Raw genomic sequence first — 27483 nt, 5'->3', positions numbered from 1 at the left:
GCCTACCAAATACAGACATATTACATCAGCACGCCGATCTGGACTGATAACGAGCAATACAACCAGCGCCAAGGCATCTCGCTTTCGTATACTCTGCCCCTCTTCACCCTTTCAATCGTGAAGAGATGCTGCTTGATCTTACTAGATGTTCTTCAAGCCTTTGGATCTGACAACTGCGCTTCGCCCCTCGCTGTTGCCCGACGAGACCTTACTCTTTGTCCAGGATGCGGTGGGGTTGTACGAAGGGTGAGTAGCCGGTTGTCACTTCACCTGCTGCATCGGTGGTCTCCATGCTTGGGTCTATTTCACTTCTTCTGGAACCGAGTCTTAGTGACACAGTATATATCTTCTCAATTGCTGACTGTTAATGTCTCTTGCATGATCAGAAAATATAAAATCCCCAATTATCAGAATGGCCATGCCTATTTGACCTCGCATCGTGTCTGTTATGTAGCAGTTGATGAGCCGCGGAAATACTCAGTTGGCATTGACCTCAAGGATATTGATAGAACAGAGTACCAAGTACGTGCTGGTTCAATCATGCAAACTGGCCTAAAATCCTAATGTATTATAGGCAAGCTTCTGGAAGTCCTCTCCAAAGATTACGTTATACCCTAAACCACTGAAGAACATTGACCGGTCGAAAAGCGCTGGCGCAAGTCCCTCTCGATCGCAGTCGCCCCTGACCCCAAAGTCCGTGTCTCATCCTAGTGCGGGACTTCCTCCACCCGTGAATGCGACATGGGTATGCCCTATATGCACCTTTTCCAATCCCGTGCCCTCCAATTTCGACCCGTCCACCGCTACCGCGTCCACGCCGATACCTCCTTGCCTGGCATGTGGTATCAAACCCCCTTTTGCGACTATCCTTAAGGCTGCAATCACTGCTGTAACAAGTCGCGAGAGTACTGTTGCGACGCCACCCATCTCTCAACCTGGGCAAGAGTCCTCATTTGGGAACAATGGCCCCAAGAACCTAACGGTTCCACAAGATGGCGCCCAAGTGTCATGTCCTCGCTGCACATTCGTCAACCATCCATCTCTCATTGAATGTGAAATGTGTGGAGCTTCCTTGGTCTCTGCAAATATCCTCAAGGTCACCAATGGCGATCACTACCGTGCGGAATCCCCGGCCCCTGTTTTTGATCAGGGCAGTATAAAGAGCAAACAAATCAAAGATTGCATGAAATTGTCATTCCGTGGAGGTGGCGAAAAAATATTTCTTGAAAGGTTGAAGGGCGCCTTGATCCAGCGGAAATGGCTTCTTTACAATGCTCCGCCTGTGCCACAACAACCATCGCAGTCAAGCCTCGAAGCTCAAGGTTTAGCCGTGCCTGCATTAGCGAACGGCCCTGGAGCATCACAGCCTCGCTCACCGGGAGTTGGCATTGCGGGGCTTGAGCGACGAGGCCTTGAGGCTCGTAAGAACAATGAGCTCGTCATTGGCAATGCTTTCGAGGATCTCGAAGCGCTTATGGCATCAGCGAAACATATTGTTGCGCTTGCTGAGACGCTAGCCCGCGAGTCTGGGATGGCTAGTGACGAGAGCTCTGCTGAAACTAGCGCCGTCCTTTCGGAATCAGCGGCGGCGTTGGGTATGGTGACAACGAAAGATATGCTCGGGTCCGGGGCAGAGAGCCTATATCTGTCAGAACTGTCACGAAATCTAGCAGAATATCTAACCGACGATCGTAAGGGCATCTTACAGAAAGAAGGCGGGATTATTAGTCTTATCGACTTGTGGGCAATCTTCAACCGGTCCCGAAACGGGGTCGAGCTCGTCAGTCCTTCCGACTTTCAGAAGGCTGCGGAGCTATGGGAGAAACTGAAGTTGCCAGTCCGTCTGCGTCGTTTCAAGAGTGGACTGCTTGTTGTGCAACGATACGACTGGACTGATGAGAAGACCCTTCGGCAGCTGCTAGACTGGATGGCAGAGCTCCGTCAAGTGCCACCCACGGAGCCGGTAGCCTGGGACTGGCGTCTGTTTGGACGTGCCGTGACCGCACAGGAGGCGGCACAGCGATTCAAATGGAGTGTGGGCGTTGCAGCGGAGGAGTTAGAGATGGCAGAGGATAAGGGGGTCCTTTGCAGAGAACAGGGAATTGAGGGGCTACGGTTCTGGTTTAATTATATTTCATCTGACCCAGGCCTGCAGGAAGTGGATGATCTAGGACTTGCAAAAGTTAGCATAGACAACCATGACATATAGAGATCACGGGAATTTTGACTAAGAATCCCACATATGATGATTCTGAGCGAGCAACTTCTACTTTGAGTTTCTGCCTGAGGCATAGTTGTAGACCGACAACCCCGCGTTTGCCCCGTGATTGGCTTATCGGAGCTCTCTCCGCCTTATCAGCTGCCAACTCTCTCCCTCCCTTGCACTTCCAGGTCACTCCATGCTTCGTTCATCTTTATTCTAGCTCTCTTTCCGATAAACTGATTAGCTATCACTCAGATAAAAGTTTCTGATTTGTGGTTACTGTCCTTGTAGCGGCCCTCCTGACCCCTAATCGTCCCCTGTGATGTAACCGAAGACAGCTCAGTGGCCGTCCGAATCCGGTCTGACGTCCTGGTCGAAGAGTTTCATCACTCCTTGCTTAGCATCCTTCTATTCTAGCTTATATACTTCAAACACAGAGTCCTCGCGAGCCTTAGCTATGATATATACAACCGCAATTGCAAATATCAGGGCCGTCAGACGTCCTACGGCCCTGGCCAGAGCTTATCCCCAAGCCATACTCTTCTCATCATCTCAACATCTAAAGTCCTCCTGCCAGCGCCGTCACATATGGCGCGGTCCGGGCGAGAGGATAAACTACGAGTATTTGGAGAAGCAGATAGATAAGCACAGACGATACTGTCTTTCGAAGCTTCGTGAGAAGCCCGCACGTCCGCGGAAAGCGAACGTGTACGAAAGTCAGAATCCATGGGGGTTCCGAGGTTACGGACCGGGCTATGATCGAGACAAGTCTTTCCAATTTTACAAGCGAAATGGTATTAATGGTGACTTTTGGGAGGCCGAAAGGTCCCGCATCAAGGAGAGAATGAACCAGATCAAGAGGGAGATTGATAAGGATCCCTACGCAGCATTATTCGGAAGAAGGTTGCAGCCATTTAGCTCCTTCGAGAAGCTTGATAATGCCTTTACCTCCATTTGTCGTTCTTTCCTAGGTCTTGACAAGTCGGAAAGCACCATGGATACAACAGCACGCCGAAAGGCTACTACTGCAGTCTCGAAAGACTCTTCAGAATCGCCCAAGAAGCCACAATCAGACGTGAGTGGCAGGGTCCCATTTTCAGACGAGACTGTATCAGAGACTAGTCGACCAGACTTTGAATTCGACCCTGTCAGTGGCCGTATGATACCCAAGGATACTGAGCAGCTGGTGGCCACAGCAAAGAATTCTCGCGGAAACGACATTGATACATCGGCCGGGGCCCAGAAGCCTCATTCTGGGCCTACCGGCTATCTATCCCCATTTGAACGAACAATTTTAGAGCCTAGGCTGGCAACAGAATCAGGAAACGATAGGGCAGAAGAAACACCGCGACAACGTGTTGAGGTGGCGCCAGTCGCGGATGAGCCCTTCCAAACTCCTGAGGTGCAGAAACCGGAGTCACCAACAGAAGCTCGCTACAAAGCTTTGGAGCCATCAAATGATACTATGAAAGACCAGAGAGATGTGTCTGAGAAACTTAGCAGTCTCTCAGAAGCGATCATGGCCGATCAACCTAAGCTTCAGGATCTCACAATGGGCGGCGGACGCGTCACCTATGATCACCTAGAAGCGCCAGTCAATAGTCGTTCGCTTGGAGATCAACCAAGCAATGAGGCTTCGATGAGATCTCTAGAGGCGCCTGAAAGTCCTCTAAGTACAGCACACGAACAGGACAGGGTGCAAGCAGAGAGGAAGGAGGATTTAGACATCCTGAATGCCAGTGATATTCGTTCACAATACTTGGCTAAGCCTAGTATTGACCCTGAGATTGAGAAGCAGATCCGTCAATCTCTCGACGATAGGTTCGATTCATTTGTCGATCCCGCTGGTGACATTGACGCCCAGAGCGTTCGAGGCAAATTTCAAAAGCATGAGACTGTCGGCGCATCTGACGAGGCCATCATGCCAGAGAAACCAGACGTTGGTGTACAGCTCAATCAACAAACTGCAGAAAGTCGGGAAGCTTCACAGGTACTCCAGTCTGGAAAGCAGGAAGCTACCAAGAACTTAGATCAAATTACTACCATTGAGCAGCCGCTCGCTGACAGCCCGTCAAGTGAAACCTATAGAGTCCTTGCATATGATCCCTCGACCCTTCAAGTAAACGAGGCGGAGACGAGCTCGTCTTTCCAGGCTTCGGACGAGACAGTTCACCCGGCAGAAATTCTAGGTCGCCTGAATGCCCCTGCCAAGTTCCTACCCCATTTTGCGAGAATGCGTACCGATGGGTACGAGATTGTTTCCGGTGGCGGGGATATACTTGTATTCAAAAAGTCCAGCAGCTCCATGCATGACAATTACGCTCTCCCTTCCAAAGCAGCGGACAAATTTGAAGCTAGCTCCGACGGCCGAAACAATGAAACTTTGAAACAGTCTACATCAACTATCCAGCTACGGCAGGAGCATTTCTCCAGCCAAGCTCCTGATCGTCAGTCCGAATCGCTATACGAGACTTCACGAGCCAAGGGCTCTTCTTCGAAACGCCAATCAAGAGCTGGCCAGGCTCTACGCAGGATGCTGTTCAGTGGCGTAGCTACCGCAGGAACATGCTACGCCATAGGTGTTGTTGTCGAATACTTTCGCACGGGAGGGCAGGACGGACGGGGTATTGATGCTTTCACGGCTTTTGAGTCTGAGCGGCGTCATGGAGACTAAATTTGGATGTCTCCGCACAATTCTGTATGACTATTTGAGCTGATTTCTGCCATGACCAACGAGTATGTACTATGTAATGCGTCTCCTCTCTGTAGTTAGAGTCACATTTTCCATTTGCAGACTAGGCTACGCTATCTGCCCCATTAATGCCATCTTCTCGCTATGCTATTGGTACATAAATTTGGTATGAGCAAAAGACGAGAAAGAAAAACGAAGGCAAAGAGCTAGCAAAGGCCCAACGAGGAGCAAGCCAAGCCCAAGCAAAGTGCAAGCTATAAAGAAAGAGAGTATCGAAAGGAACTTTTAAGACGAGAGAAACACGTCCCGTCCCCAACGCCTACTATCGCACTGGCAGCGCAAAAACCACCACCACCCATTCCCTCACCCCCTCAGCGCCTAGCCGCAGACGACGACTCCACAGGCTGCGACTCCTCCTCCAGCGGAAACTTCTCAAACATATTCTGCATGACACCACACTTAGCGCGGCCGCCCATCAAATAACGATTCAAGCCAGCCAACAACTTCAACGCGGCATGCCATTCACTCTTCTTCCAGAGATCATATTCCTTGCTAGCGAGCACGCGGAACACGGGAGCGGCATCTTCGTCCGGAGCCTCGGTTCTCTCCTCTTTGAGAGTGTGTAGCCAATCAAGTTGATCTATATCGTGCTCGAGATCTTGCTCGGTGTAGCGACGATTGGCATCTCCGGCGCGGAAAGTGTGCAGTTCGGTGTTGGAAGTGTCGACGGGCTTGTACTTCTTGCAGTAGATTCGTGAGATCTTGGAACTGGGGAAAATGGCGCGTTGCACGTGAAGTCTGCTGCCGTGGAGGTTGATTAGGAAGACTTCTTGGTCGGGGAGGTGGTGGCGGTGGATGTGCATGTGGTGCAGGTTGGTTAGGAGTTGGCCGAGGTGAAGTTGGAAGTTTTGGGAGAGGGTTTTATGGAGAGGTTGGTTGTCGGTTAGAGTCTGTGGTTGGGGGGGTGCGTTAGTGGGCTGGGTTTGGTCTTTGGGGGGAGGTTGGATAGGAGAGTAGACTATACAGACAGTTGTCATTGGCAGGACGGTGCGTGCGTACATAGCATCGGGGTAATAATCAACGACGACGCGGCCGGAGGTACAGGGTCCATCTTGACGTTTCTCTTTGTAGCCGGTCCAATATTCGAGATATTCTCCCATGACTTTTGGGCTGGTTGGATGGGAAGTTGATGAGGTTAGTGTATCGTTGCGCTGTGCAGGGTCTGTTAGGGTTGATGCTTCTTACGTACTAGAGGTGGAACCAAAGCATAGGCTTTGAAGTCGGGTGCATGACATCCACGTTAAAGAACAACTCGGATATGAGAGCATGAAGTACGTTGTCTTGGTTGTAACGTGCTTGTCTGAATTCTAGGTTTGGTGGACAGGTAGCGGCACTGCCTGCCTCGTCCTCGAAGAGACCTTTATCCCACTGAGGAGAGTTCTTGAGGTTACGGAAGACGTCGAAGAAAATGGTCTCGAGGGTAGGCCATTTATTCTGATTGACTCGACGTCCATTTCTGGCGTTGCGGAAGATCCAGACAGCGCGATGGACGATCTCTAGTTTTGAGTTAGCTTTGCTCCTTCGGAGTTAGTTCACCCATGCGCGATTATATGGATGATGTTGGATGCCCTTGGATGGGTATATATACTCACTATCTTTGTCTGCTCTCTTGAGGTACCGCAGCGGCACGATATCTTCGTCAGGACGGCTTAGATAAACCCTGGCTTTCATGCCGTGGACTTGTATATCAACGGACTTTGTCTCAGAGATCTCGGGGATCGTTTCCATGGTCCTGAAGGCTGGCCATCTGATGTATTCAGTGTTGTCAAGTTCCGCGGCAGCTCTTTCTTCTGCAGCTGCTTCTGCTCGCTCCTCTTCAATCATCTTTTTCGCAGCTTTCAGCTTCGCGAGGTCCCTCCTGGCTTTGGAGAGCCTGAGGCGCGCTGCTGCTTCGGCCACCTTCTTCCGCATACCCCCGGGATCCATGATCTCGGTTGTTCACGAACGCAGAGAAGGAATATGAAGATGATGAGAAGAAGGATACGGACGTGTCTGCATCTTGTAGCACAGAGTGCAATCAAAAGATGAGTTGTGGACGTGTTCAGTCATCGTGGCAAAGGCCATCTTGTGTTGTGAGAGTGAATCTGCGTGCACTGTTTGTGATATCTGCTAATGCGGAGACATCTGGCGGAGACTGATCCGTTTATGATGTTTGAAGATGAGGAAGTTTGTGGTTGCGTTGCACGAAAACTGTGAATGTGATGTTGGAATGCAGCTGGAGGAGATGGGGTGAGTGTCATTTTGCTAATTTTTGCAGAAGTGAACTATATTGGTGAGGTTGTATCGAGCCAAATGGGGTTTGCGTGATGTGCTTCAGAGCACGAAATCTAGGGTTGTGGTGGATAGTGCCGGTGTTGTTCTAAGAGAACAACATTGGTGGTTGTGAAGAGATATATAGTTGTAGCACGGTAATCAGCAGTCTCCAACCGATTGACACTGCCAGATCTATTTAAAAACTCTTCCCAACTAATAAATTAGTATGTATCAAGGTTACAATTCATAGTAACAGTAATCAAGAGTCTATGTCTAACTATCTGGAATTGTCATAGGGTACCATCTCCGTGGTGTGCATGGTCTCCTCATTATCGCCAGCATTCTTAGTCACATCTCGGTGGGTCACCACTCATGATAAGCGCGACTCCTCCAACTTCCCCGCTTATCATCAACCTTCGCCCTTCCCCAGGTATATAATTCGAAGCATTACTGCCTTTCGAGGAATTAATATAGATCATACCAACTGCCAGAAAGTGAAAACTACATCATCTACCGAATTCACAATGTCCAAAGCAACCAGAATCCCCATCCGTACCCAAAAGGCCCCTCTCCCACCGCCATTCCTCTCCCAGGGCATCGTCGTCGGCGACATGGTCTACTGCTCTGGGCAGGTGGGCGTGAACCCTGCTACAGGCAAGATGGTTGAGGGATCAATCCAAGAAAGAACGGTACACAAATTCTATCATCAAATAGAGAAAACTCTCTTTCTCGCCGACCATAAGGTATCATAAGGCCACTCAGCTAACGTAGTCTAGAAACAAATCCTCAACAACCTGAGTGCTGTCCTTGAAGCAGGCGGCTCTAGTCTCCACGACGCCGTGAAAGTCAACATATTCCTGGCTGATATGAATGACTTTGCCGCTGTCAATGAAGTCTATAGTTCCTTTTTCGCGGATCCGAAGCCGGTGCGTTCCACCTGATTGCCCCTGGGCAGAGTGACATACTTACTGATGAACCTAGGCTCGTACATGTGTTGCGGTCAAGACATTGCCATTGGGGACTGATGTGGAGATTGAGTGTGCTGGGGTGGTGAGCAGTGTGCCAAGTCGAGGGTCTCGTCTGTGAGAAGCAAGCAAAGAACCAGGTTCCTGGAAATGACTGTGATGTTATGCGAGTACATAACTGGACAAATGCAGACAAACATTGCTTATGTGCATATACTTTGCATCTTGGCTGTAGACAACGGATAGACCGGCGAGCCTGGTAGGAATAGCCTATGCGTCGACAAGCCCGATTTCTAATGTTAGGTATCGGAATGCCAACGGTGACTTTATGCATGGATTCGAGCGGCAGCTGGGCTTAGTTATGTCTAATGCGACACCGGCTGTCGGATGCAGCTCAGATGGCTGATGCGAAGAAGATCATTCGCGCTATTCACTCCGTTCTCCATGCTCTATGCTGGATCCTCTATCGTAGCTAAGCGAACCATTGTGTCTCAGATCGGCTGGGTCGGTAAAAGCACAGATTCAGCTCCAACGGGTCATGGGTCAAATAAGAAGAACTGATCCGCTATTATTAGCATAGTTCTCCATCCCAGAGTGGCCTTTCGTATAAGCTGGTGGGAAGCTGAATTGTCAGGATTTGCAGTTGGAACAGTTCAGGGATAGTCCACTGCAACTACTGAACTGTTCGACCTTTCCTCAGGCTCTGATCCGAACATTGTGACTGTCTCCAGGATTGGATCTGCTGGAGTTGGAGGGAATCGCTGGCCTCAAAATGGGCGAGGCTAGTCCGCATGGGGGCAATGCACGCGCCAAGAGCCGACCACCAACCAATGGAACCAAGGGCCACGGTGGGGCAGCAGTCAGGAACAGGCTTAGTGCCTGTTTGAAGTAATTTCCCAGTCCTTGGATCGTTGGCAACTTTTGTCCATGGTTCATTAGATTCAGGGTCATATCCCCCGTCCCAGGAACTGGTCGCATTTAGCATATGATATAATGGTATCAGGATGGAGATATGTGTGATGGGCCTTGTGGTAGAGGTCCTCAAGATACAATGGCCTAGTGAAAATGGTCAGTGTGTGGTCTTACGTCCGTCCAAGGCTTAGACTCGAAGACGCTCTTTGAATGGACTCAGCCTACAAGATTAAAATAGCAACGCGAACAATGGTGCCACTGCTGGACGGAGCTCCGTGGGTGCTACGACTCATCTAGCTTTCTTAGTAGTATCACCAAATGTCCACCGTCTCTACTCAACTCAGGCGAACGACGATCCAACTCCTAAGTATTACAGAGGAACCCATCTGGATTTGGGTCTTATCGAAGCTTTGACTTTCCCGATCTGCATATGCTGCTGAAGCAGTTCTGACCGTCAGCCTTCTAGAGTCGCACATCGCCCTAGGCCATGCTCTTCGCGAGATCCAACACTCGAAGAAGCAATGACCATGGGGCGCTTCTGCAAATCCTTTCTGACTGTGCTGGCCTTGGGTACCAAGAGTCTCAGCCAATACGCGATCTGTGGAATTTTGTACGACTCTGTTCGTGGCAATTCTGAGACCGAAGGGATGGAAAGAGCCATTGTTTCAGCCCTGACGGCGGCCCCCCAGCAGGGGCTGTGAGCGAGTCTCCTGCATTTCTGACATTCCAATCATGTCAGGGAGAAAAAGATCGATGATTGCCGCGCTGTCAAAAAGCACCAGCACCGACTGGCGGGTTAGATGAAGATAGTACGTACAACTCTTATTTTCCCTGCTTGTGACGGTTGGCGCCGCCGGGCATGCACGTGGTGTAAGACATGAACATGCCTTCCATCGTCTTCCTCGCCCAGCGATAACCGGGCTGGGTCTTGCTGGAGTCTGAGTGTCGAGCAGGCCCCCCCTCCCATCCTTCGTTAGTAGGCTAAGAAATTAGCCCAGGACTAACGGAATGGAGCACGTTCTCGAAAGGACCTGAGGTCAATAGTGTCCGCCACTAGCTTATGAATGGAAGAGGATTGGTCTTGAAGGCAGCAACTAGAATTTCCCAAGATGCAGTGCTACCAGCATATTAGCACACCACATGCCCATGTCATGGAGCTTGACAGGTATCTCATATATATTGAATATAGTAAGGCCTGTTGCATACCGGTAGATGGATGGGACGGGTGCGCATACGTAGTGGCTCCGTACGAGGCACGGATGGTATTGGATGCTTTGGGGTTAAGAAGGGATGGTGAGACAGCCGGGGGTGGATGGCCATCATTGTGACTGACTCAACCCGGCGGGCGGGAGGGGAAGGGGCATCAATAATCTTACTTTTTTTTTTATTTTATTTTCTTGGATTTTATTTTTTATTTCTTTGGCTGGTGGTTGTAATGTTAGGCAGAGAGGAAAGAAACACTGCTTTCCTTCTCAAGGAGGAGGAGGAAATGCACCCGACCGCATTATCTTGGCTGGCAGGTGCATAACCCCATGCTTATCACATTCCTCCGATCCAGGTTATGAAGGAAAAAAATCCCTTTTGCCCGCCTGTTCGAACCGAACCAAGCCATGCGATTTTCTCTCTCTTCCTCTCTTGATGATCCTTGCCTGGAGTTGTTTTTGCTCAGTTGCCAGCCCGTCGAGCAGGCTGCAGCACTTGTGTTGCCCGTATCACCACGCACCGGGGCTATCCCCACATCCATCCAGGAACCACCCACACTAAAACGACGCCGTCAGTCTAGGCCTTGTGGTGGTCCGAACCTTGACGAAATTATGCCCTTTGCAGAAGAGGCTGGCGTCCGAGGCGGGAATTACGATGCGCGCCGTACCACTGCTGATCGGCAATTGTCCCTGGCCATTCTCACCGGCCACTTTACGCTGTGCTACCTGTCCAGTGAGTGAGTAAAGTATGTATCCTTGAATCCTCCGTGACATGCCTGAAATTTGAGGATCCCCATTTCAAGTTTAAGCATCAATCTTCCCCATTCCTTAGACCGCGATCATTATCTCCCCATACGAGCCGACTTTGATGGGTTAATTTCCTTACCATTCCCCTGCGACATCCCGGAATGATTGGACACTTTGTCAACATCGCCACCAATCGTTCTCTGGCTCTGTGAGGTAGTGCAACTGCCGGGCTGTGTCGTCTTTCTGATTCTATGCACCTTCTGCATGCTGCGGCATCAACCCAGCCTCGAGCAAACTGTCAGGGCATATGACAGTCCGCAGCCTACAGTATACCCTGCCTTGTTCTGCTTTACACTGCACGCAAAGTGCGCGGAGGAGTTCCCGGATCTGTGAAGAGGAGATACCTGATTGACACCTTGTGCTCCATATCTGTTCGGTTGACGAGACCCTAGTATGTCGATCGAAATACACCATGCTACCCCTCTTTCAACGTCTAGACTCTCAAAGAAGAGTTCTGTCCACTGCATATCATGCGATCTATGGCCTGAACCACTCGGGGTGAGGGTGTTCTCAATAGTTCCAGCGGTAGCGAGCTCGGAGTTGGTCTTGATGTGCGCCGTTGTAGATAGATACTACACTATAGACGGAGTGCGGCCATGGTCAGTACCCAAATAAGCTCTCTTCTCCGTATACTATTGATCGTTTGGCATCTAGTGTACCTTTTGATGGAGGGTTCGACCAGGACGGCATGCGTACATGCCTTCTCCATTGGGACGTTCCTCCGGCCAGACACGCACATACTGTCCGTTCACACTATCCATTCATTCATTCGGCCATTAGTAAATACACTCATACATATTAGCCGGGATGTAATGACTTGTAGTGCATGAGGTGTAGGCAGAGAGTCCAGAACCTGTGACACGCAACGACAGTAACGACAGCAACTCCAATATCAAATAGCAAAGACCTAGAACATGCTCAACCCCAGGTTGTTGCGGGCATTTGTCGTCAGTAAGTGAGCAAATGTGCAATTGGGCTAATGAGGATGCGAGGTGAAGATACGGCAACCAAGGTACATTACCGTACGGCAAGAGGTGGGACGAAGTGGAAGGGGGCCCACCTCTACCCGGTGCGTGTGGTTAATCACCCTGTCATGGGGTGGTTGGCATTGTAGCCACGGCCTTTCCCTTTGCTTTTCCCGCGTGCTTCCTGCCTTTTCCCCCTCTGCTTTGGTGTGCCTCGTTTTCCCCCTGCCGTGCCTTTTTCCCTTCCTTCCCTCCCCCCCCTTTTTTCCAGTGGTACCAAACCACAACTCCCACAGCCCAACCCGGAAATCCAAGTGGTGGTGGTAAGAGCTAAGTAAAGTAAAGTAAAGTCAAAAAGTAAAAGCCGGGCCCCAAAATAATCAAATCTACCAAAAAAAGGCGATGACACGGACCGGCAAACCAACTAAGCCAAACTAATCCAAACCGCCAGCCAGAAGTAATCTCCCCTTCCCTCTCACTCTCCTTTCATTCATTTTAGTGCTGTTGTTATTATTACTGTTCCTAAATACTACCACCATTTTTTGAATTTTATTTTTCCCGTCCTTCCTTTGGTATTATTATTATTATTCTTCTGCTTCTTCACTGCATCGCCTATCTTTCTTTTCATTCTTTACTACCATCCTTTCCCTCCTCCTCCTCTTCTCTCTTCCTCTCTCTTTCCCCCCCTCTTCGCCCCGTTTTTGCTTCGCCAGCGCCGGTGCTTCGTTGACGTAGCCCACCTGCGAACACCTTCTCTACGTCAACGAGCCGTTGGGACTTGCCAATTCATCCTCAGCCTTTCTCTCCTTGCATCCCATCCCCCTCCCACGGTCGCGCGCCCTCTTCAGGTACTACCACCACCTCCAACCGCCGTTCACCATAACAACCCACCCCCCTCCTCCACCACCATTACCACCTCCACCTTCCCCCCTCTCCACGGCCGTTTTTCTCACTTAACATCCCTTTCTTAGATCTTGTCGCTCGCTCCTTACCGCCTCTACACTCGTTATTGTTTTGTTTGCTGGTAGTTTTCGTGAGGGGTTACTGTTGGTTTCTCATCGACCACACCCCCTGCCGCTCTTTGAACCCGCTTTGTTTATACCGAACTCCCGCCGTTGGTGCGCGCACATCCATCCGTCAGCTGTCAGTGCACTACTAGAGCTTGTCGCTATCGATATTCTTGATTCGGAGATTTTTTTTTTTGGTGATAGAGTTTTGTGATATTTGCAAACTTTCTGGTTGTCATTCGACTCAATATACCAGGAAGCTTACCGACCGTTGTCATCGCATCCCCAGCCGTCGACCGATTCGGGATATCGCCATCGCTCGCGCCATCCTTCGATTGAGATAGGTTCGCTTCAAGTGGTTCAAATCGTGGAGAGGTGGATATACGAAAACGCCGGGAATAGGACATCTATATAGCCCGCGGTTTAGACTATTCGAATTTCCAACCACCGACCCCATGCATCAGCAATCTCAACGACTGGCTTTGATCCTTGACGTTTGAATACTCCGTGCCTTGGGATATTTGGTTCTGGAGGTTCCCATCTGAGCCTTCGCTCTGTCCATTCATTTCAGCATTGTTACGGTCTTTTCGACCACCTGACCACTCTTTATCGCCTGCTATTGTTACCCAACCATTCGAATCAATATGATTGCGCCCACAACTTCGTTGTTGGCCGCGTTCCTGTCCTTGGGCGGCCTCGAGCTCGTCGCAGCCCGGGAGGCAGGACAGATCCGGGACTTGGGAGCGCGTGAGGTTAGCTCCGCCGTTACTGGTTCCTCCCAGCCCGTTACGCCTGTCGAGTTGACAACCAGGTCCGAAACGAGTACGCATGATTCAGCGCCCGCTTCGGACAATGAAAAAACAAGCCCGATCGTTGACCCTTCACCTGTTGTTATCGTTGTTCCTGTAACCATTTCCGTGGACGCCAATGGTGTTACGCATACTATTGTGGGTACGGCACCCAACGTTCCCGGTGCTTCAACGACAACTAGCTCTACCCTTGAGCGTGCAGAGAGTACCCCGGCGGCAGCTGCTGCTACTTCGACGGCGAGCGCGACTACATCCGACAAGGATTCAACTACCAGTGACTCGGCAAAGCAGAAGTCTACATCCGAATCCGAGAAGCACACTTCCGCGTCTGAAGCGTCAGCGAAACCAGAGGCAGCTTCTTCGTCAGCAGCAGCAACGACGGCAGAGACAGCTTCTTCGTCGGCCGCAGCGGCGGCAGCAGCAGCTACTACATCTAGCCAGAGTTCGTTGGCTGACTCCTGGGAGAGCTTCATTTCAAGTATCTTGGGTTCCTCTACCAGCACCAGCGCAACCTCCACGGCCAGCCCTACCGCATCGCCAGCCGAGTCCAGCTCTGCAACCCCCGCTCCCGCTTCAAGCTCTGCCGGCGTCATTGTAGATGTCACCTCAAGCAAGAGTTCTACAAGCGATAGCTCGACGACTTCGGAGAGTTCTACGGCTAAGGAATCCACCACTCAAATCTCTTCCAGCCCAGCATCCTCGACCCCTGCTTCCACTACGGAGTCTTCGGCCGAGGCTTCGCAGTCGGAATCTGCAACTCCTAGCTCGAAGGCAGAGACTTCGAGTCAACTTCTCACTAGCCAGAGCGCATCTGCCCAGAGTTCTTCCGCTCAGGTCCCTCTGGCTGAGTCTACTTCGAAGTCCGAGTCTTCAACCCAGAGCTCCTCGAGTCAGGTTACATATGTTCAGGCCACCTCGTCAGGCGCAGCCTCTCAGACTACTGGGTCAGCATCCTCGAGCCTCATCCCGTCTGCATCTGAAGACGTGACCTCTTCCTCTTCCACCCCCTCATCATCAGGAGGTGTCCTCGGCTTCCTCTCGGACCTCTTCCCTACTACCACCACTTCCAGCGGATCTGCCTCTGCTACTAGCAAGAGTGCAAGCGAGTCTGCCGACTCCAGTGCTTTCCCTCTGAGCCTCCCTACCATCCCCGTTAGTGTTCCTGTGGTTACGCCTGCCTCATCTTCTGGATCGGTCAATATTGTTTCTGCCCTACTTGGCACATCCTCAGGCGCTTCCTTGGAACCTTCGGCCATTAGTCTGGGTATATCGGCCACTTCGACGGCTCTTATTCCCGGAGCTTCCAGCGGAACCCAGAGCTCCTCAGCGGGAGCCTCGACTCCTATCAGCAGTGGTGTTGGCATTGTCATCATGCCCACTTCGACTGAATCTGATTCTGCTTCCGTCTCAGGATCTGCCTCGACGGGTCTTTTTGGAACCACTTCTGAATCAGCATCTTCATTGGCTTCTGGATCCGCCTCTGGATCTGCAGGCGTCATTCCTACATCGGTGTCTGGATCCGTTTCGGGATCTGCAGGTGTTATTCCTACATCGGCTCCTGGCTCTGCATCTGGATCTGTGTCGGGATCTGCTTCTGGATCCGTTTCAGGCTCTGCCATTGGCACCAGCTCTGCATCCAAGTTTACCTCCATTTCTGGCCCTGCCTCTTCGATACCCTTGATCACTTCCACCCAGGAATCCTCGGGTCTGGTATCTGCGACGCCTTCCTATGCCCCGTCCACTACCAGCAAGGAAACGCCCACGCCTATCGCACAACCCACCACGACGACCACCTCGGCCGCTGAGACGACTGTAGCCCCCAAACCGACCACGACCACCTCCGATTCTGACAACTACCTGCCGTCAAGCATTCTCGTGGTTGAGCCCACGACTACTACGTCACTGAGCACGGGCACAGCTACCCATTCGAGTACCAGCACTGCTGCTGCTCAGCTTCCTGGATCGATCTCTCCTTCTGGTGGTCTTCCCGATCAGCCGGCCAACGATACCTTGGTCCAAATCGGATTCAATGGCAAACTGCGCTGGAGCTTTGTGGCCACAACGCCCTTGTCTTCCTCCCAGATCTTCTTGTATGTTCCCGAGGGTATGGGCTACGCGTTGCAGCTCAATGACTCTGACGTGGTCATGTACGACCTCCAACCCTACGACAACTCGGCAAGCACTGGCTACATTGCTACCGTTGCGCTGATGTACATCCCTTCGGATGACGTTGACACCCTGAGGAAGATGCTCCACAACCCCATTTCGAGGCTCTACGAGCAGCCCAACGAGACGGTCAAGACATTGATGTCCATGATCGACCCTTCCATCCCTCTTCTGGTGGGCGACTCGGGTTCTTCCAGTGGCAGCTCGTCCAACAGCGGTGGATCGGGTAGCAGCAGCAGCAACGGCGATGGCAGTGACGGTGACTACGACCAAAGCGATGCTGGTACCAGCTCATCTGGAACCACCAAGGCTAGTGCCGTTGGTATCGGATGTGGTGCTGTGGCCGGTGCTGCAGCATATGGTGCTGGTATGTTCTGGGTTGCGCGTCGGTACCGGAAGAAGCGCCAGTTGCACCAGCGCTCCCCCTCGAGCGTCGACCAGATGAGCGAAGGCCGCGGCGCTGGGTCCGTCTTCGGCGCAGGTGGCCGTCTCTCCCGCAACAGCCAGAACAGCCGGGGCACTGGCCGCACCCAGATGATCAGCGCGCCGGTGATGGCCGAGAACTCGCTCGGCTGGAACTAAGCCCATCAGTATCTCTCTTTTTAAACCATGGATCGTGTACTTTGTTCAATACTAGACAGGGCCAAAATATAAGCCGAAGTCATGACGCAACGCTCTAGAGAGGTTGTTGGGGGCGTTGGGCCCCTAATCTGTGTGGAATACATACCAAGCGTTGTTGATGTTGCCATTTGTTCCCAACTGTATTCACATTTTATCTTGATATGCCATCGCGTCCTCATTTCCCTGGCATTTGTTTGATTATATCCTTTTTCTTTTTCTTTCTACTCTTCTTATTCCCCACACGTTTTGTGCCATTTTCCACTACCTTTTCATCCATACCATTCTTACTCTCCTTATGGTGACACAGAAAAAAAAGACCTGCCACCGCAGTCACTTTTTTACTCTTCTTCATATCCCATTTTTTATATTTTCTTTCCATCCTCTCCCTATGATCATCCATCTTCTCTCAGGCATGGATCTACTACCTATTCCTCCTGACTGAACTCACCCCCTCCCCTACGCTTTGCTTAATGATTGGGTGGTAGGTATCTGCTGTGACGAGTGAACGCCGTGCTATACTCTCGTACCCCTCGTTTTGTTTTCTACCTCTTTGTCCGTCCTTTTTCAATCTCGCTATGTGTACAGATGTATATTTCTCTTTTTTTTCGAAGTAGATCGAATTGCAAGCATGCAAAGCTAGCCATTTAGCTTAGCCTAACTGGTTGGATTAAACCTGACTAGGTTGGGTTGGGCTGAATGAAAATGTGTTCAAATGTGGTTGATTCTTTTGTAGAGATGTAGGATGTAGTTTGATGGTTTGAGGTCTGGAGGTATATTGAATAGGTACGCAGGTAGGGATTATTTTTGTTTGTTGATAGGCAAATGCAGAGGACCATTGAGTAGCAAGTAATGCGTTTGACCTGGCCCTTGAATGATGTGGTTCGTGATAATGATGATGACTGATGATGTTTGGCTGAAAGGAGAGCAGAAAACGCTAAGAGACAACTATTATGTACAGTACAAAAAATGCAGCGGAGAGAGGGGCGAATAATAATAAGAATCAAGTCAGAACCATTTCATCCATCCCTCCATCGCCAATGACATAAGAAAAAACCCGGGCAACTAGATAAAAAACCGAGCTAAAATGAAGGGGATAAAGAAACAAAGGTATAGAAAAAAAATCAATCAATCAATCACTCTTTCTTCTCTTTCGAATTCGACCCGAAACCCAACAACGACAACGGGCCCCTCTCGCCGCGCTGCTCACGCTCCTGCATGCGCTGCTCCTTCGCTCGACGGCGTTCCTCCTTATACTTCTCCCAGGAGACGTTCGCATCGTAGCCCATGACCTCGCCGTTATTCTTCTCAGCCTGGGCCCGGAGGAAATGGCTGAGGGAGGTCTCCTCGTCATGAGGCGTCCTCACGGCCTGAGGCAACGGACGGACTGCATCTTCACCGGCATACGCACGAAGTCCGGTATGGAAGGCCCATTCGACGGCCTCTTCGACGGGCTTGTCGAATAGGTAGGGGAGGAAAGGCACGACGGAGAGACCGAGCTAGTAGTTATTACCTTGTCAGCGGTATAATTCTATTACGAAACCAGTACATAACAGCCGGACAAACTCACCCCGATAGGCGCCCAAGTACGGAAAAAGACATTCCGGGAGTTCTTCAACATGCGCCCAGAGTACTTGACCACCGAATGGATGGTAAAGGCCGGAAGACCCATACTGGCGATACCTTGGAACACGGCGCGCTGGGCCATAACTGTGCGGTAGTCCTCAGCCAGGGGAACGTGAGTCGTGGGCCATGGCATCAGCGTATCGCTGCTGCTACTGCCTGTTAAAGAGCCGGCGATGTTGCCGGTTACCATGCCCTTGGCGACTTGCTCGTGGGTAAGGTCGCTGGCATCTTTGTAGGCCTCGCAGGGAGGCGCTAGGACGCGGCGATTGCGGAGGTAGGCTTTGTAGCCTTCGTGGGCGACATCGCCGATTAGATAGGTCCAGGAAATGCCGTAGGCGGATCGCACTAGCCAGGGGTGGGCGACGGGGCGAAAGGATTCGCCTATGTCGGAGGTGTAGGCGACGTAGCGGTGGGCGGAGAGTAAGACGGTGCGGAGTCGGTTGGCGTATCCGGCGTAGCGGTAGGGGGTTTCGGTGGAGTCTACGGAGCTGGAGTTGAAGGTGTGTGGTTAGTAATGATTAAATTGGGGATGGTGGTGTGGGTGTGAGAGAGAGAGAGAGAAGCGGATAGCAGTTGCGTCAAGTTGCCTTTTTGGTGATTTCTTGCGGGGATCGGAAAATGCGGGGAGACAACGCGGAGATGGAGAGTGCCTTTCTCTCTTCCAGACACACCGACACTAAAAATGGGAAAGGGATGGTGTCACACGTACTATGAGGAATAAATGTCATCATAGAAACTGTCGTCGTTGTCGGCGAGTTTCTGCAAATGTGAAGGGAGCTTCTTGCGAGGAATGGGCGGTTGTTGGGCCACTTCGGGCGTGTCGTCGTGATGCTTTCCCCAGAACATGATGTGAGGATGGGACAAAATGCGATGGGTTGGAGTAATGAGCAACGCTTGGATGAGAGGTGAGAAAAATAAAAAAAATAAGGGGAAGAGAGGGAGGTATGAATTTCTAGCAGCCTGGAAAAAATGTGGAAGGGAGTTTGAAGCGAGGTATGGAGATTAGTAGTAAGTAGTAGATCAAGGGGGAAGAAGAAGAAGAAGAAGAAGCAAGAGATGGTGACTTCAAATCCAGACAGCTAGAAAGTCAACAGGAGCTCCAGCAAATCCAGGGCCGAAAGAAACCATGGACAGGCAGCATCTTATAGCACCGGCGATTCGCTGCAAGAATAACCGCCAGCAGTAACCGACCAGCAGGAGCTCTCAGCTCATAGCCGGGGCGAAATCTCCACGTCTCGTCCAGGGATGATTTCACTTCCCCCGAGGTTCGGATGGGGGGAGCTTTACTACTATAACTAAGTTTAGTGGAGAGAGCTGTGATGTGACACCGCCACATACTATGATAGTTTAGCAGGTTGGTGGGTAAATTAGCCTCTACGGTATACAGAGTACTCTGTGGTTAGATGTTGGCTGTAGCTTTTGTATTTGCATCTGCAGGTGTTGTGATACCGCAACTCTTCGTTTCTTTTCAGGGCATCTCTAATCATGCCATCATATCCCGTGATGTCTTCCCGGGACCCTCACGTGTCGGGCACTTTCGGGACATCACGTGAGATTCCAGCTAGTTCGTGTGACACATTGAATAGGCTGACACATTACTGACTCAGCAAGTCACTTGGATGTGCCTGACTCATCTTTGACTCAGCATTTACGCCAGTCCCAAATAGGCAAGGACCATAGCCGCAACTTCCATCGCTGCCGTCCAACGACTGATTCCCGCTGGACCTCGCATTGCACCGCTACATCCGCCGCTCTGACCTGACCGTTCTCCATTGAACTCTCTCCTCCAATCCGTCATCATGGTCGTCTACTACCAGATCGCCGGCAAGCAGGTCGGCTCCCACGTTGTACGTCTCCATTGCCACCCCGTTGCAACCCTCCCCTGTCCCGGGACCAATCTCTGCCGAGGTCATAACATCGGCCGATGGCACACCCTGCCAGCTGCCTGGGAACTTGTACACTGACTACTTGACTCCATATAGCTCGCCATGAGCGTTCTCGGTGCTCTCTTCGGCGGTGTTGGTCTCGCTACCCGTGGTGGTGGCCAGCCCAAGCCTGCCACCCCTCCCATCCAGGCTTCCTCCAAGGATGAGGAGACCTTCATCCAGTACGTTTCACCTCTGTGGCAGATGGACAGATCACCAATCAGGACTATGAATGATCTGGTGGGGGTGCTGGAACGCAAGCTAATGAATTTCACAGGGACTTTTTGAAACAAGTGAACGGAGACGAGAAGAAGAAAGACCATTAGAACACCGCTTTAATACGGGAATCGGTCGAGGACAAACAACCTAATTGAAGATGCTCGATGCATGATATCCATGACCGAATGGGTCTTTGGTCAGGGTGGTCTGGATTCTACCCTGCCGGGCTCGGGCAGTGTGTGTCCTTGAAATCTTGCCTGCTGGGACGGTTTGGCGGTTCCACGGGAGGTGTGAATCTGTACATATAGAGTATACACCGTGAACGTTTGTTCTCCAACTTTGCCGTGTCTGGAACTGGTAAAATCTTTACAAAGAGGTGCTATATCGATGTAGAAGTAAGCATGCGCGTAACAGCCAGCAGATCACTACAACCAAGAGTATCCAGTACTGGCTGGGAATAAACACCACTGGCCACTACAATTCGATCCTGATTTATAGATTCTTACAATATGTGCCTGTAAAACCACACCCACCAATCACTCAATACCTACCAGTCACACAACCAGCCAGTCACCTGACCATATCCAACCTTTCACAATAACAATCCCAACAACCAACCCACAACCTGACCACTCCCACCAACCAACCCACCCAACGAACACAACCACCATGAAACCAACCCCCTTCCCCTTCGCCCTCAACATCGGCACCGACATCGTCCACCTCCCGCGAATAACCCGCCTCCTCGCCCGCCCCAACTACCTCACCCGCTTCACGCACCGCATTCTTCACGCCCGCGAACAACAAGACTTTCGCACCCGCTTCTCCCTCCCTCCGTTATCCTCCTCTTCCGCAGCTCAAACGCCCACTACTCCTAGCATAAGTATATCCCCCGACATGACGCGGTGGCTCGCGGGCCGGTTCGCGGCCAAAGAGGCCGCGCGGAAAGCGGCGCCCCGTGGTGCGGCGCATATTAGCTGGAAGGATGTGGTGGTTACGGTAGCGGAGGAGGGGGGTAGGCCGGAGGTGGTATATTTAGATGGGGATGGGGATGAGGCTGGGAGGGTAGGGAAATTATCCATATCGCATGATGGGGAGTATGTGGTTGCTATGGTGGTGGCGGCGGGGTGAGGTTTATTCTTCTAGAATTGGGTATAGGGATGGGGAATCATATAATGGAATAATGGGCTGTGAGGGTTGGTAATGTTTCAGTCTGGGTTCTTCTGAGTGATGTCACGCTGAGAGGGTTGGATTGTGGCTATAGCTGCGATTGGGGTAATATTTGGATGGAGGAAGTGTGAAGATAGCCCTGCTTGGTGGGAGGGGGCAATGTGGTAGAGCTAGCTGGCTAGCTTTGTATACACACTGGAGCATACCAATCGATGTATACTAGAGTACAGTAGTAATGGATTCATAAGAATTGGTTTGAAATCTCAATAATATTGTTTGGAGACAGCGTGATCGTCATCTCGTATCTGGAGTCGGAGATGCTGGCGGAGCTGCCGGTCGAGCAGAAGAACATCCGTCCAGATTGACTCGCCGCAACAACTCCTGGTTCTTCACACGCTCCTCTTCACCACCCTCTTAGTTCAGGTTCACATTTTAGTGAGTTTGTCAGTGGCCGACCAGTTATAATCAGCCTGACCTCCACGAGCTCCAGCTTGCTTCCCCTTATATACCAGCAACAACAACAACAGCAACCCCTCCATCGCGGGGTAACCGGCCGCAGTAAGTGCTCCCATATCGCATCATATCACGACTTCAATCACAACATCCACACCCTAAGTCTACTTCACCTACTGATATCTCTCCAGATGCCCTTCACTCACCACAGCCACTCTGGGCAATTCTGCCCCGGCCATGCCAAAGACAACCTGGAAGAAATTATCCAGCTGGCCATCTCCAAGAAATTCCACACCTTCTGCCTGACTGAGCACATGCCCCGCCATGAAGAAGATTTCTACCCGGAAGAGGTATACCCTCTCTCCCAAATACACTGTCTTATCTTACCCTCTAGCTACTTAATACAACTAACCAACCCAGATCGAAGCCGGCGACACCGAATCCAGCCACGTAGCCAACGAAGCAGCCTACTTCGCCGAAGCCACGCGCCTCCGAACCAAATACGCCGATCAAATCAACATCCTCATCGGGTTCGAGATCGACTGGATCCGGCCGGGCTCGCGACAGCTAATCGAGGAGTCTCTATCGCGGCACCCGTTCGAGTTCTTCATGGGTTCCGTGCACCATACGCTGACCGTCCCTATTGACTATGACCGGCCGCTATACGAGAAGGCTCGTACGCTAGCCGGCGGGACAGACGAGTTGCTGTTTGAGGCATACTTCGATGAGCAACTGGATATGCTGAAGCAAGTGAAGCCGGTAGTAGTGGGGCATTTTGATCTGATCCGGTTGAAGAGTGATGATCCCGATCGGAGCTTCCAGCAGTATCCTCGGGTCTGGGAGAAGATTCTACGGAATTTGGACTACGTGGCGGGATACGGGGGATTGTTGGAGGTTAATTCGGCGGCGTTGAGGAAGGGTATGAAGGAGCCGTATCCGAATGGGGAGATTTGTCAGGAATTTCTGGCTCGCGGGGGCAGGTTTTGTCTGTCGGATGATAGTCATGGATTGGAGCAGGTTGGGCTGAATTTCCATCGCGTGGTGCCGTTCTTGGAACAGGTGGGTGTGTCAAAGCTGCATTATCTGGGATTGGGGGCGGGTGGTGATGATGATAATGATGATGCGCCCGTTGATGCACGGTTTCCGAAGACGCAGATCAAGGAGGTGTCGTTGGAGGAGGTGAAGAAGATGTCGTTTTGGGGGTAAGGATGGAGCAGAGCCACGAAGTCATGAATGATTTGAGGGGAGGGGAGTTGACAGGATGCATCACATGCATGGGAATGGGGTTTGCATGCATTGTCAGTTGGTTAGATTCAGTTTTTTTTTGCTTTTCCCCTTCTGAGATAACACACGGGAAGAATAAACGTGGAATGATTGATGATGTTGTGGATTATTTACTGGTAAAGTAGTGGCGATGAGCGGCCAGCCAACCAGGCAAAATACAATACTAACTAGTAGAGCAGACAATCAAATCAAGCAGTCGACAAGTAGAATAATACTAAATAATACAGGCGGCACAGGCGGCAGCCAGTACTATCTAAGTAGCACTTTCCATTTGGGACAGCACATTTTAGCTGCAGACCTACAAACGGGGGCAACGAGGCCACAGCGAGAAGGCAATTAATAAGTAGTGAAGTAAGTAACGTAACTTAACTGGAGTTTTCCGCGCCAAGCGAACCCACACAGGCGGCGCGAATCTTCCATCATCATCAGTCAATCAATCATCATCGCATGCCCTTTCTTTTCCCCCAATATATCAAACCTTATCCTTTTTTGCCCCCCTCCTCCTCCCTCCCCTCTTCTTGTAAAGATACTAGTAGTAATAATAATATTAGCAGTAGCAGTAAATGATACACCGCCCACCCAAAGTAATTCAATTTAGTAGTAAAGTTGGTCTCGCCCTGAAATAAAATCCAAAGTATAAATCAACCAACTGACCCCCCGCCCCCCACTTGGCCCGATTCTTCTTCGTTTTCCATCATTTCTGTCTGCTTCACCTTTTCTTCTTCTCTATTTCCCCCTCTTCTCTCTCTCTCCCATCTAAACCAAATTCACAATTCAAATAAAAATCTCACATCTATCACAATGGGTGTCACCAAGACTGTCATCTCCCCTGGCAACGGCCAGCAGTTCCCCAAGCCGGGTGATCAGATCTCCATGCACTACACTGGTTGTCTGTATGATGAGAACGCCCCTAACAAGATGGGCAAGCAGTACGTTTCTCCCCTTCTCTCTCTATCTCTCTCTTTCTCGCTCTCTCCAGCCTTTAAAGTAGATGTCCATGACAGTGGCTGTACTGCGCTATATGGACAATTCTAAATGGTCCAGGAAATGAAAGAGAATCTGACATCATACTAACTTGTTCAATTTACAGGTTCGACAGCTCCCGTGGTCGCGGTGCCTTCAAGACTGCCATCGGTGTTGGTGGTCTCATCAAGGGTATGTTTTCATCGCCTTTATCTATTATTTATAGATATTGTTTTTGAATGAAACTGGGACCAATTTACTAATTTATCAATTAATTAATTAATATCCAGGCTGGGATGAGGCCGTCCCCCAGATGAGCGTTGGCGAGAAGGCCATCCTGACTATTTCTCCGTGAGTTTTCCCACTTACCACACCATCATTTGTAGTATGAGTTATGTCTAATATACTATGTATAGTGACTACGGCTACGGCCCCCGTGGTTTCCCTGGCTTGATCCCCCCTAACTCGACCCTCGTTTTGTAAGTTACCTTTTTACACACTGTCATTAAAGAAGGGAATTATACTGATATCTCAAATTAGCGAGGTTGAGCTGCTCGGCATCAACTAAACCAACCCAGCTATACTATCTTCATTCAAATAATATAGCAGGGTTGCAAATCAAATAAATGGATAAAAACGGCGGCTTTTTTTTGTCGATTTTACATTACTACTACTTAAACTTACTAGATCAATACAATCGATCAGTCGAGGATTGGATTCTTAACTTTATCCATGTAGTTCTTGATATAGTAGTATCTACTCTATATACATGCCTGATAATATCATGGTTTACCGCACAATCGTATTAATATAATCAATCCCCTCCGTCCGGAACGTATCCTTCTCCACATAACTCTCATTCCTTGGTACCCGGAACACAAAGTCTTGAGGATGGGAGAGGTTGTATTTCGGCCAGGTGGGGATACCGGAGACTGTCATCATCATTTCATAGTAGTTAGAAGACCAATCCTACTACCATAAAAGGGAATATAGTATATAAAGAGAAGGTAGGGGAAAAAAAAAAAAGGGAAACATACCACCATGTCCATTCGGATCCAAATCCGACACAAAAGCCGTCCACATCCTCGCAGCCAAATTACCCAATTCTAGTCTCGATGGATCACTTCCCAACGGAGTGATGTTTTGCACGGGATTGGCGAAAACGAAGGGGATCTATACCATCCCAACACACACCATCATCATCATCATCATCATCAGCAATCATATCATATAAAAGTTTTTAAAATAGAAGGGATGGGATGGATGGGGGATCTTACCTCCGCGAAATGCGCCACCCCAATAGTACTCGAATCATTCAACGCGGCCACATCCCACCGATACGCAAACACCTGCTGCCCCTCATCATACTCCTTCATCTTCTGGGAAAGCAATCTCCTCGGAGCGACCATGCATAGATCACCCGCCATCGACTCGTAGCGTTTATATTCATATCCCAGTTTCGGCCACGTCGTGTTGCCCCAGCCGTAGGGACAGCCTAGGGCGGAGATGTTAGGGTAGTGGGAGAGGAGGGTTGTGGCTTGGGTTTCGTTTAGGACCCAGCGTTTGGATGCTTTCGCTTTCTTAGTATACCAGATATATATATATATTGGGGATATGGGGGGTGGGGTTGGACTTACACATCAACTGCTGAATAGCTTCAGCATCAGTGTTCACGCCCGTCGTACCAAAACTCACGCCCTCGTCGGTGTTTGTCCCGTGGAGAATGGGGACTTTGGCGAAGCGGCCCTCTGTGTAGCTGATTTGGGGGTATTCTTTGATGAAGGTGCCGTCGATGGTGGCGAACCATTCTAGGTCGAGGTCGGCGGCCGTGTAGATGGTGGAGAAGGGGACTTCGCGGAGGCATTGGAGGGTGTTGGATGAGGTGGTGCAGCTGGATTTTAGTTAGTATATCTAGTACTTATAGTGGGAGTTTTGGGTGTTGTCTTAGGGGGATGGGGGCATACTTGGTCGCGTTCACGATCTGGTCGTACATCGGCTGGTACCAATCTGTCCCGTTGTAGGGAGGTCCCACGGCGTTGCCGGATTCCATGATGGCTAGTAGTATGCTGGTTAGTAGTAGTAGTAGTCTAGATGAGATATATGGGGGATGGGTGAGGGGCATACCTGCTCGGAATAGACCCTCGTTGTCGCCGTCGTTGGTGACGAGGTGGGCTCCGACGCTGTAGGCGCCACTATTCATGGATGTCAGATGTGATAAAATGTCTGGGTATAGGGTAGTGTTTACGCTGATTCTCCCCATATGGTAATCTTGTCCGGGTCACCACCAAACGCCTTGATATTCTGCTTAACCCAATGCATGGCGACGCGCTGGTCACGCAGTCCTAGGTTCGTGTTGCCGGATTCCTATCAATGTCATGTCAGTTGGAACCATATACTTGAGGGTGGTGGTAGTAGTAGTAGTAGCGCACCATAACCTCGACAGAGTCAAGGAATCCAAAAGCAGCCACACGGTAATTGATCGAGACACCCAAGACGGGCTTATCGTTCAACGCACCCTGGCGGACGATATAGCTCATATTGTATCTTGCATAATATCAGCATCGGCCCACACAACAATCATGGAAATTTAAATCATACCTCGGATCAGCAGTCGCACCCTCCACCCAACCACCACCAAAGATCCAAATCATGACCGGCAACAACTCATCCTCATTGTCTCTCTTGGGTCGGATGACATTCAGATTCAAACAGTTCTCGTCGAACCGCGCATATCCCTCCTCCGCCAGCTCTGTCTCGTCGGATCCGTACCCGGGACAATCATATCCATACTCGGTGGCGTTGTACAGCACTGTCCCTGAGGAAGTCTGCAGCCCTGATGCCGAGGAGGCATGGTATACCCCGTTGTCACTGTCGTTGGCGCGATAGGCCGTTTTCAACGTCGAAGGGGTGAATCGCACAGGCTCGTCTGCGAACTTGATACCTAGGAACAACTCCTGCTCGAACTCGGGCAGGGAACGGCCGACGAAGACGGTGTTGTTGAGGGTGGCGGTAGGGATTGAGGAGGTGGTGTTGCTGCCTGTGTCTGCTCTCTTGATGGTAGGGGTATTACTGGTGTCTAGAGCAGATGCTAGGGTGCTGCTCCCTAGCAGGGAGAGCCAGAGGAGTGCGCTCGCCATGGCTGCTACTTTGCTGGCCTGTCAATTGACTCAGTCTTTGGAGGAGG

General features: G+C 50.7%; 13 protein-coding genes across 13 annotated transcripts; 10 read left to right on the top strand and 3 right to left on the bottom strand.

Moving 5' to 3' along the window:
• The first annotated feature begins 101 nt into the window (after positions 1-101).
• On the top strand, positions 102-2216 carry BO83DRAFT_376907 (ESCRT-II subunit protein VPS36). The gene is made up of 3 exons (XM_025530853.1): positions 102-246; positions 387-522; positions 575-2216. Exons 1-3 carry the CDS (start codon positions 146-148, stop codon positions 2207-2209), a joined length of 1872 nt encoding a protein of 623 aa, XP_025390315.1. The 5' UTR covers positions 102-145; the 3' UTR covers positions 2210-2216.
• Positions 2217-2390: 174 nt separating this feature from the next.
• On the top strand, positions 2391-5038 carry BO83DRAFT_334437 (uncharacterized protein). The gene has a single exon (XM_025528379.1). It carries the CDS (start codon positions 2661-2663, stop codon positions 4875-4877), a length of 2217 nt encoding a protein of 738 aa, XP_025390314.1. The 5' UTR covers positions 2391-2660; the 3' UTR covers positions 4878-5038.
• A 228-nt stretch (positions 5039-5266) lies between these two features.
• Positions 5267-6881, bottom strand: BO83DRAFT_415804 (uncharacterized protein; the record flags this gene model as incomplete). The annotated part of the gene is made up of 3 exons (XM_025534662.1): positions 5267-6065; positions 6145-6451; positions 6548-6881. The coding sequence occupies 3 exons, from the start codon at positions 6879-6881 to the stop codon at positions 5267-5269; spliced, it is 1440 nt and encodes a 479-aa protein (XP_025390313.1).
• A 741-nt stretch (positions 6882-7622) lies between these two features.
• BO83DRAFT_376905 (YjgF-like protein) lies at positions 7623-8371 on the top strand. Its single transcript, XM_025530852.1, has 3 exons — positions 7623-7897; positions 7985-8134; positions 8190-8371. The coding sequence occupies exons 1-3, from the start codon at positions 7733-7735 to the stop codon at positions 8292-8294; spliced, it is 420 nt and encodes a 139-aa protein (XP_025390312.1). The 5' UTR covers positions 7623-7732; the 3' UTR covers positions 8295-8371.
• Positions 8372-9354: 983 nt separating this feature from the next.
• Positions 9355-10219, top strand: BO83DRAFT_376904 (uncharacterized protein). Its single transcript, XM_025530851.1, has one exon. The coding sequence runs from the start codon at positions 9607-9609 to the stop codon at positions 9784-9786; it is 180 nt and encodes a 59-aa protein (XP_025390311.1). The 5' UTR covers positions 9355-9606; the 3' UTR covers positions 9787-10219.
• A 476-nt stretch (positions 10220-10695) lies between these two features.
• On the top strand, positions 10696-11028 carry BO83DRAFT_387119 (uncharacterized protein; the record flags this gene model as incomplete). Its single annotated transcript, XM_025532699.1, has 1 exon — positions 10696-11028. One exon carries the CDS (start codon positions 10696-10698, stop codon positions 11026-11028), a length of 333 nt encoding a protein of 110 aa, XP_025390310.1.
• Positions 11029-13591: 2563 nt separating this feature from the next.
• BO83DRAFT_228859 (putative mucin family signaling protein Msb2) lies at positions 13592-16730 on the top strand. Its single transcript, XM_025526881.1, has one exon. The coding sequence runs from the start codon at positions 13711-13713 to the stop codon at positions 16621-16623; it is 2913 nt and encodes a 970-aa protein (XP_025390309.1). The 5' UTR covers positions 13592-13710; the 3' UTR covers positions 16624-16730.
• Positions 16731-17646: 916 nt separating this feature from the next.
• BO83DRAFT_228865 (mitochondrial fission process 1 family protein) lies at positions 17647-19251 on the bottom strand. The gene is made up of 3 exons (XM_025526882.1): positions 18995-19251; positions 18230-18773; positions 17647-18158 (listed from the first exon to the last, which is right to left on the bottom strand). The coding sequence occupies exons 1-3, from the start codon at positions 19129-19131 to the stop codon at positions 17796-17798; spliced, it is 1044 nt and encodes a 347-aa protein (XP_025390308.1). The 5' UTR covers positions 19132-19251; the 3' UTR covers positions 17647-17795.
• Positions 19252-20027: 776 nt separating this feature from the next.
• Positions 20028-20601, top strand: BO83DRAFT_376899 (ATP19 family protein). Its single transcript, XM_025530850.1, has 2 exons — positions 20028-20392; positions 20488-20601. The coding sequence occupies exons 1-2, from the start codon at positions 20274-20276 to the stop codon at positions 20534-20536; spliced, it is 168 nt and encodes a 55-aa protein (XP_025390307.1). The 5' UTR covers positions 20028-20273; the 3' UTR covers positions 20537-20601.
• A 441-nt stretch (positions 20602-21042) lies between these two features.
• Positions 21043-21800, top strand: BO83DRAFT_376898 (holo-ACP synthase). Its single transcript, XM_025530849.1, has one exon. It carries the CDS (start codon positions 21099-21101, stop codon positions 21558-21560), a length of 462 nt encoding a protein of 153 aa, XP_025390306.1. The 5' UTR covers positions 21043-21098; the 3' UTR covers positions 21561-21800.
• Positions 21801-21958: 158 nt separating this feature from the next.
• On the top strand, positions 21959-23417 carry BO83DRAFT_376897 (histidinol-phosphatase). Its single transcript, XM_025530848.1, has 3 exons — positions 21959-22157; positions 22244-22402; positions 22473-23417. Exons 2-3 carry the CDS (start codon positions 22244-22246, stop codon positions 23256-23258), a joined length of 945 nt encoding a protein of 314 aa, XP_025390305.1. The 5' UTR covers positions 21959-22157; the 3' UTR covers positions 23259-23417.
• A 648-nt stretch (positions 23418-24065) lies between these two features.
• Positions 24066-24943, top strand: BO83DRAFT_376895 (FKBP-type peptidyl-prolyl cis-trans isomerase). Its single transcript, XM_025530847.1, has 5 exons — positions 24066-24265; positions 24427-24491; positions 24590-24650; positions 24716-24778; positions 24840-24943. The coding sequence occupies exons 1-5, from the start codon at positions 24138-24140 to the stop codon at positions 24865-24867; spliced, it is 345 nt and encodes a 114-aa protein (XP_025390304.1). The 5' UTR covers positions 24066-24137; the 3' UTR covers positions 24868-24943.
• A 131-nt stretch (positions 24944-25074) lies between these two features.
• BO83DRAFT_334423 (putative triacylglycerol lipase (LipA)) lies at positions 25075-27436 on the bottom strand (the record flags this gene model as incomplete). Its single annotated transcript, XM_025528378.1, has 9 exons — positions 25075-25231; positions 25337-25472; positions 25577-25875; positions 25937-26190; positions 26264-26354; positions 26424-26491; positions 26545-26663; positions 26729-26843; positions 26898-27436. The coding sequence occupies 9 exons, from the start codon at positions 27434-27436 to the stop codon at positions 25089-25091; spliced, it is 1764 nt and encodes a 587-aa protein (XP_025390303.1). The 3' UTR covers positions 25075-25088.
• Between the last annotated feature and the right edge of the window lie 47 nt (positions 27437-27483).

Source organism: Aspergillus eucalypticola (genome assembly GCF_003184535.1).
Source record: "Aspergillus eucalypticola CBS 122712 chromosome Unknown BO83scaffold_7, whole genome shotgun sequence".
NCBI classification, from domain to species: Eukaryota; Fungi; Ascomycota; class Eurotiomycetes; order Eurotiales; family Aspergillaceae; genus Aspergillus; species Aspergillus eucalypticola.
Note: the sequence above shows the minus strand (reverse complement) of the source record. Positions and strands in the feature narration are given on the sequence as shown.

Coding starts and splice junctions, on each gene's coding strand:
- BO83DRAFT_376904 (XM_025530851.1), top strand. CDS start 9,607: ATGACCATGGGGCGCTTCTGCAAATCCTTTCTGACTGTGCTGGCCTTG.
- BO83DRAFT_334437 (XM_025528379.1), top strand. CDS start 2,661: ATGATATATACAACCGCAATTGCAAATATCAGGGCCGTCAGACGTCCT.
- BO83DRAFT_376899 (XM_025530850.1), top strand. CDS start 20,274: ATGAGCGTTCTCGGTGCTCTCTTCGGCGGTGTTGGTCTCGCTACCCGT. Junction 20,393..20,487: donor GATGAGGAGACCTTCATCCA/GTACGTTTCACC, acceptor TGAATTTCACAG/GGACTTTTTGAAACAAGTGA.
- BO83DRAFT_376898 (XM_025530849.1), top strand. CDS start 21,099: ATGAAACCAACCCCCTTCCCCTTCGCCCTCAACATCGGCACCGACATC.
- BO83DRAFT_376895 (XM_025530847.1), top strand. CDS start 24,138: ATGGGTGTCACCAAGACTGTCATCTCCCCTGGCAACGGCCAGCAGTTC. Junction 24,651..24,715: donor GCCATCCTGACTATTTCTCC/GTGAGTTTTCCC, acceptor TACTATGTATAG/TGACTACGGCTACGGCCCCC. Junction 24,779..24,839: donor CCTAACTCGACCCTCGTTTT/GTAAGTTACCTT, acceptor ATCTCAAATTAG/CGAGGTTGAGCTGCTCGGCA.
- BO83DRAFT_376905 (XM_025530852.1), top strand. CDS start 7,733: ATGTCCAAAGCAACCAGAATCCCCATCCGTACCCAAAAGGCCCCTCTC. Junction 7,898..7,984: donor GATCAATCCAAGAAAGAACG/GTACACAAATTC, acceptor AACGTAGTCTAG/AAACAAATCCTCAACAACCT. Junction 8,135..8,189: donor TTTTCGCGGATCCGAAGCCG/GTGCGTTCCACC, acceptor TGATGAACCTAG/GCTCGTACATGTGTTGCGGT.
- BO83DRAFT_228859 (XM_025526881.1), top strand. CDS start 13,711: ATGATTGCGCCCACAACTTCGTTGTTGGCCGCGTTCCTGTCCTTGGGC.
- BO83DRAFT_228865 (XM_025526882.1), bottom strand. CDS start 19,131: ATGTTCTGGGGAAAGCATCACGACGACACGCCCGAAGTGGCCCAACAA. Junction 18,774..18,994: donor GATGACATTTATTCCTCATA/GTACGTGTGACA, acceptor CTTCAACTCCAG/CTCCGTAGACTCCACCGAAA. Junction 18,159..18,229: donor GTACTTGGGCGCCTATCGGG/GTGAGTTTGTCC, acceptor AATAACTACTAG/CTCGGTCTCTCCGTCGTGCC.
- BO83DRAFT_376897 (XM_025530848.1), top strand. CDS start 22,244: ATGCCCTTCACTCACCACAGCCACTCTGGGCAATTCTGCCCCGGCCAT. Junction 22,403..22,472: donor AAGATTTCTACCCGGAAGAG/GTATACCCTCTC, acceptor TAACCAACCCAG/ATCGAAGCCGGCGACACCGA.
- BO83DRAFT_376907 (XM_025530853.1), top strand. CDS start 146: ATGTTCTTCAAGCCTTTGGATCTGACAACTGCGCTTCGCCCCTCGCTG. Junction 247..386: donor GCGGTGGGGTTGTACGAAGG/GTGAGTAGCCGG, acceptor TTGCATGATCAG/AAAATATAAAATCCCCAATT. Junction 523..574: donor TTGATAGAACAGAGTACCAA/GTACGTGCTGGT, acceptor AATGTATTATAG/GCAAGCTTCTGGAAGTCCTC.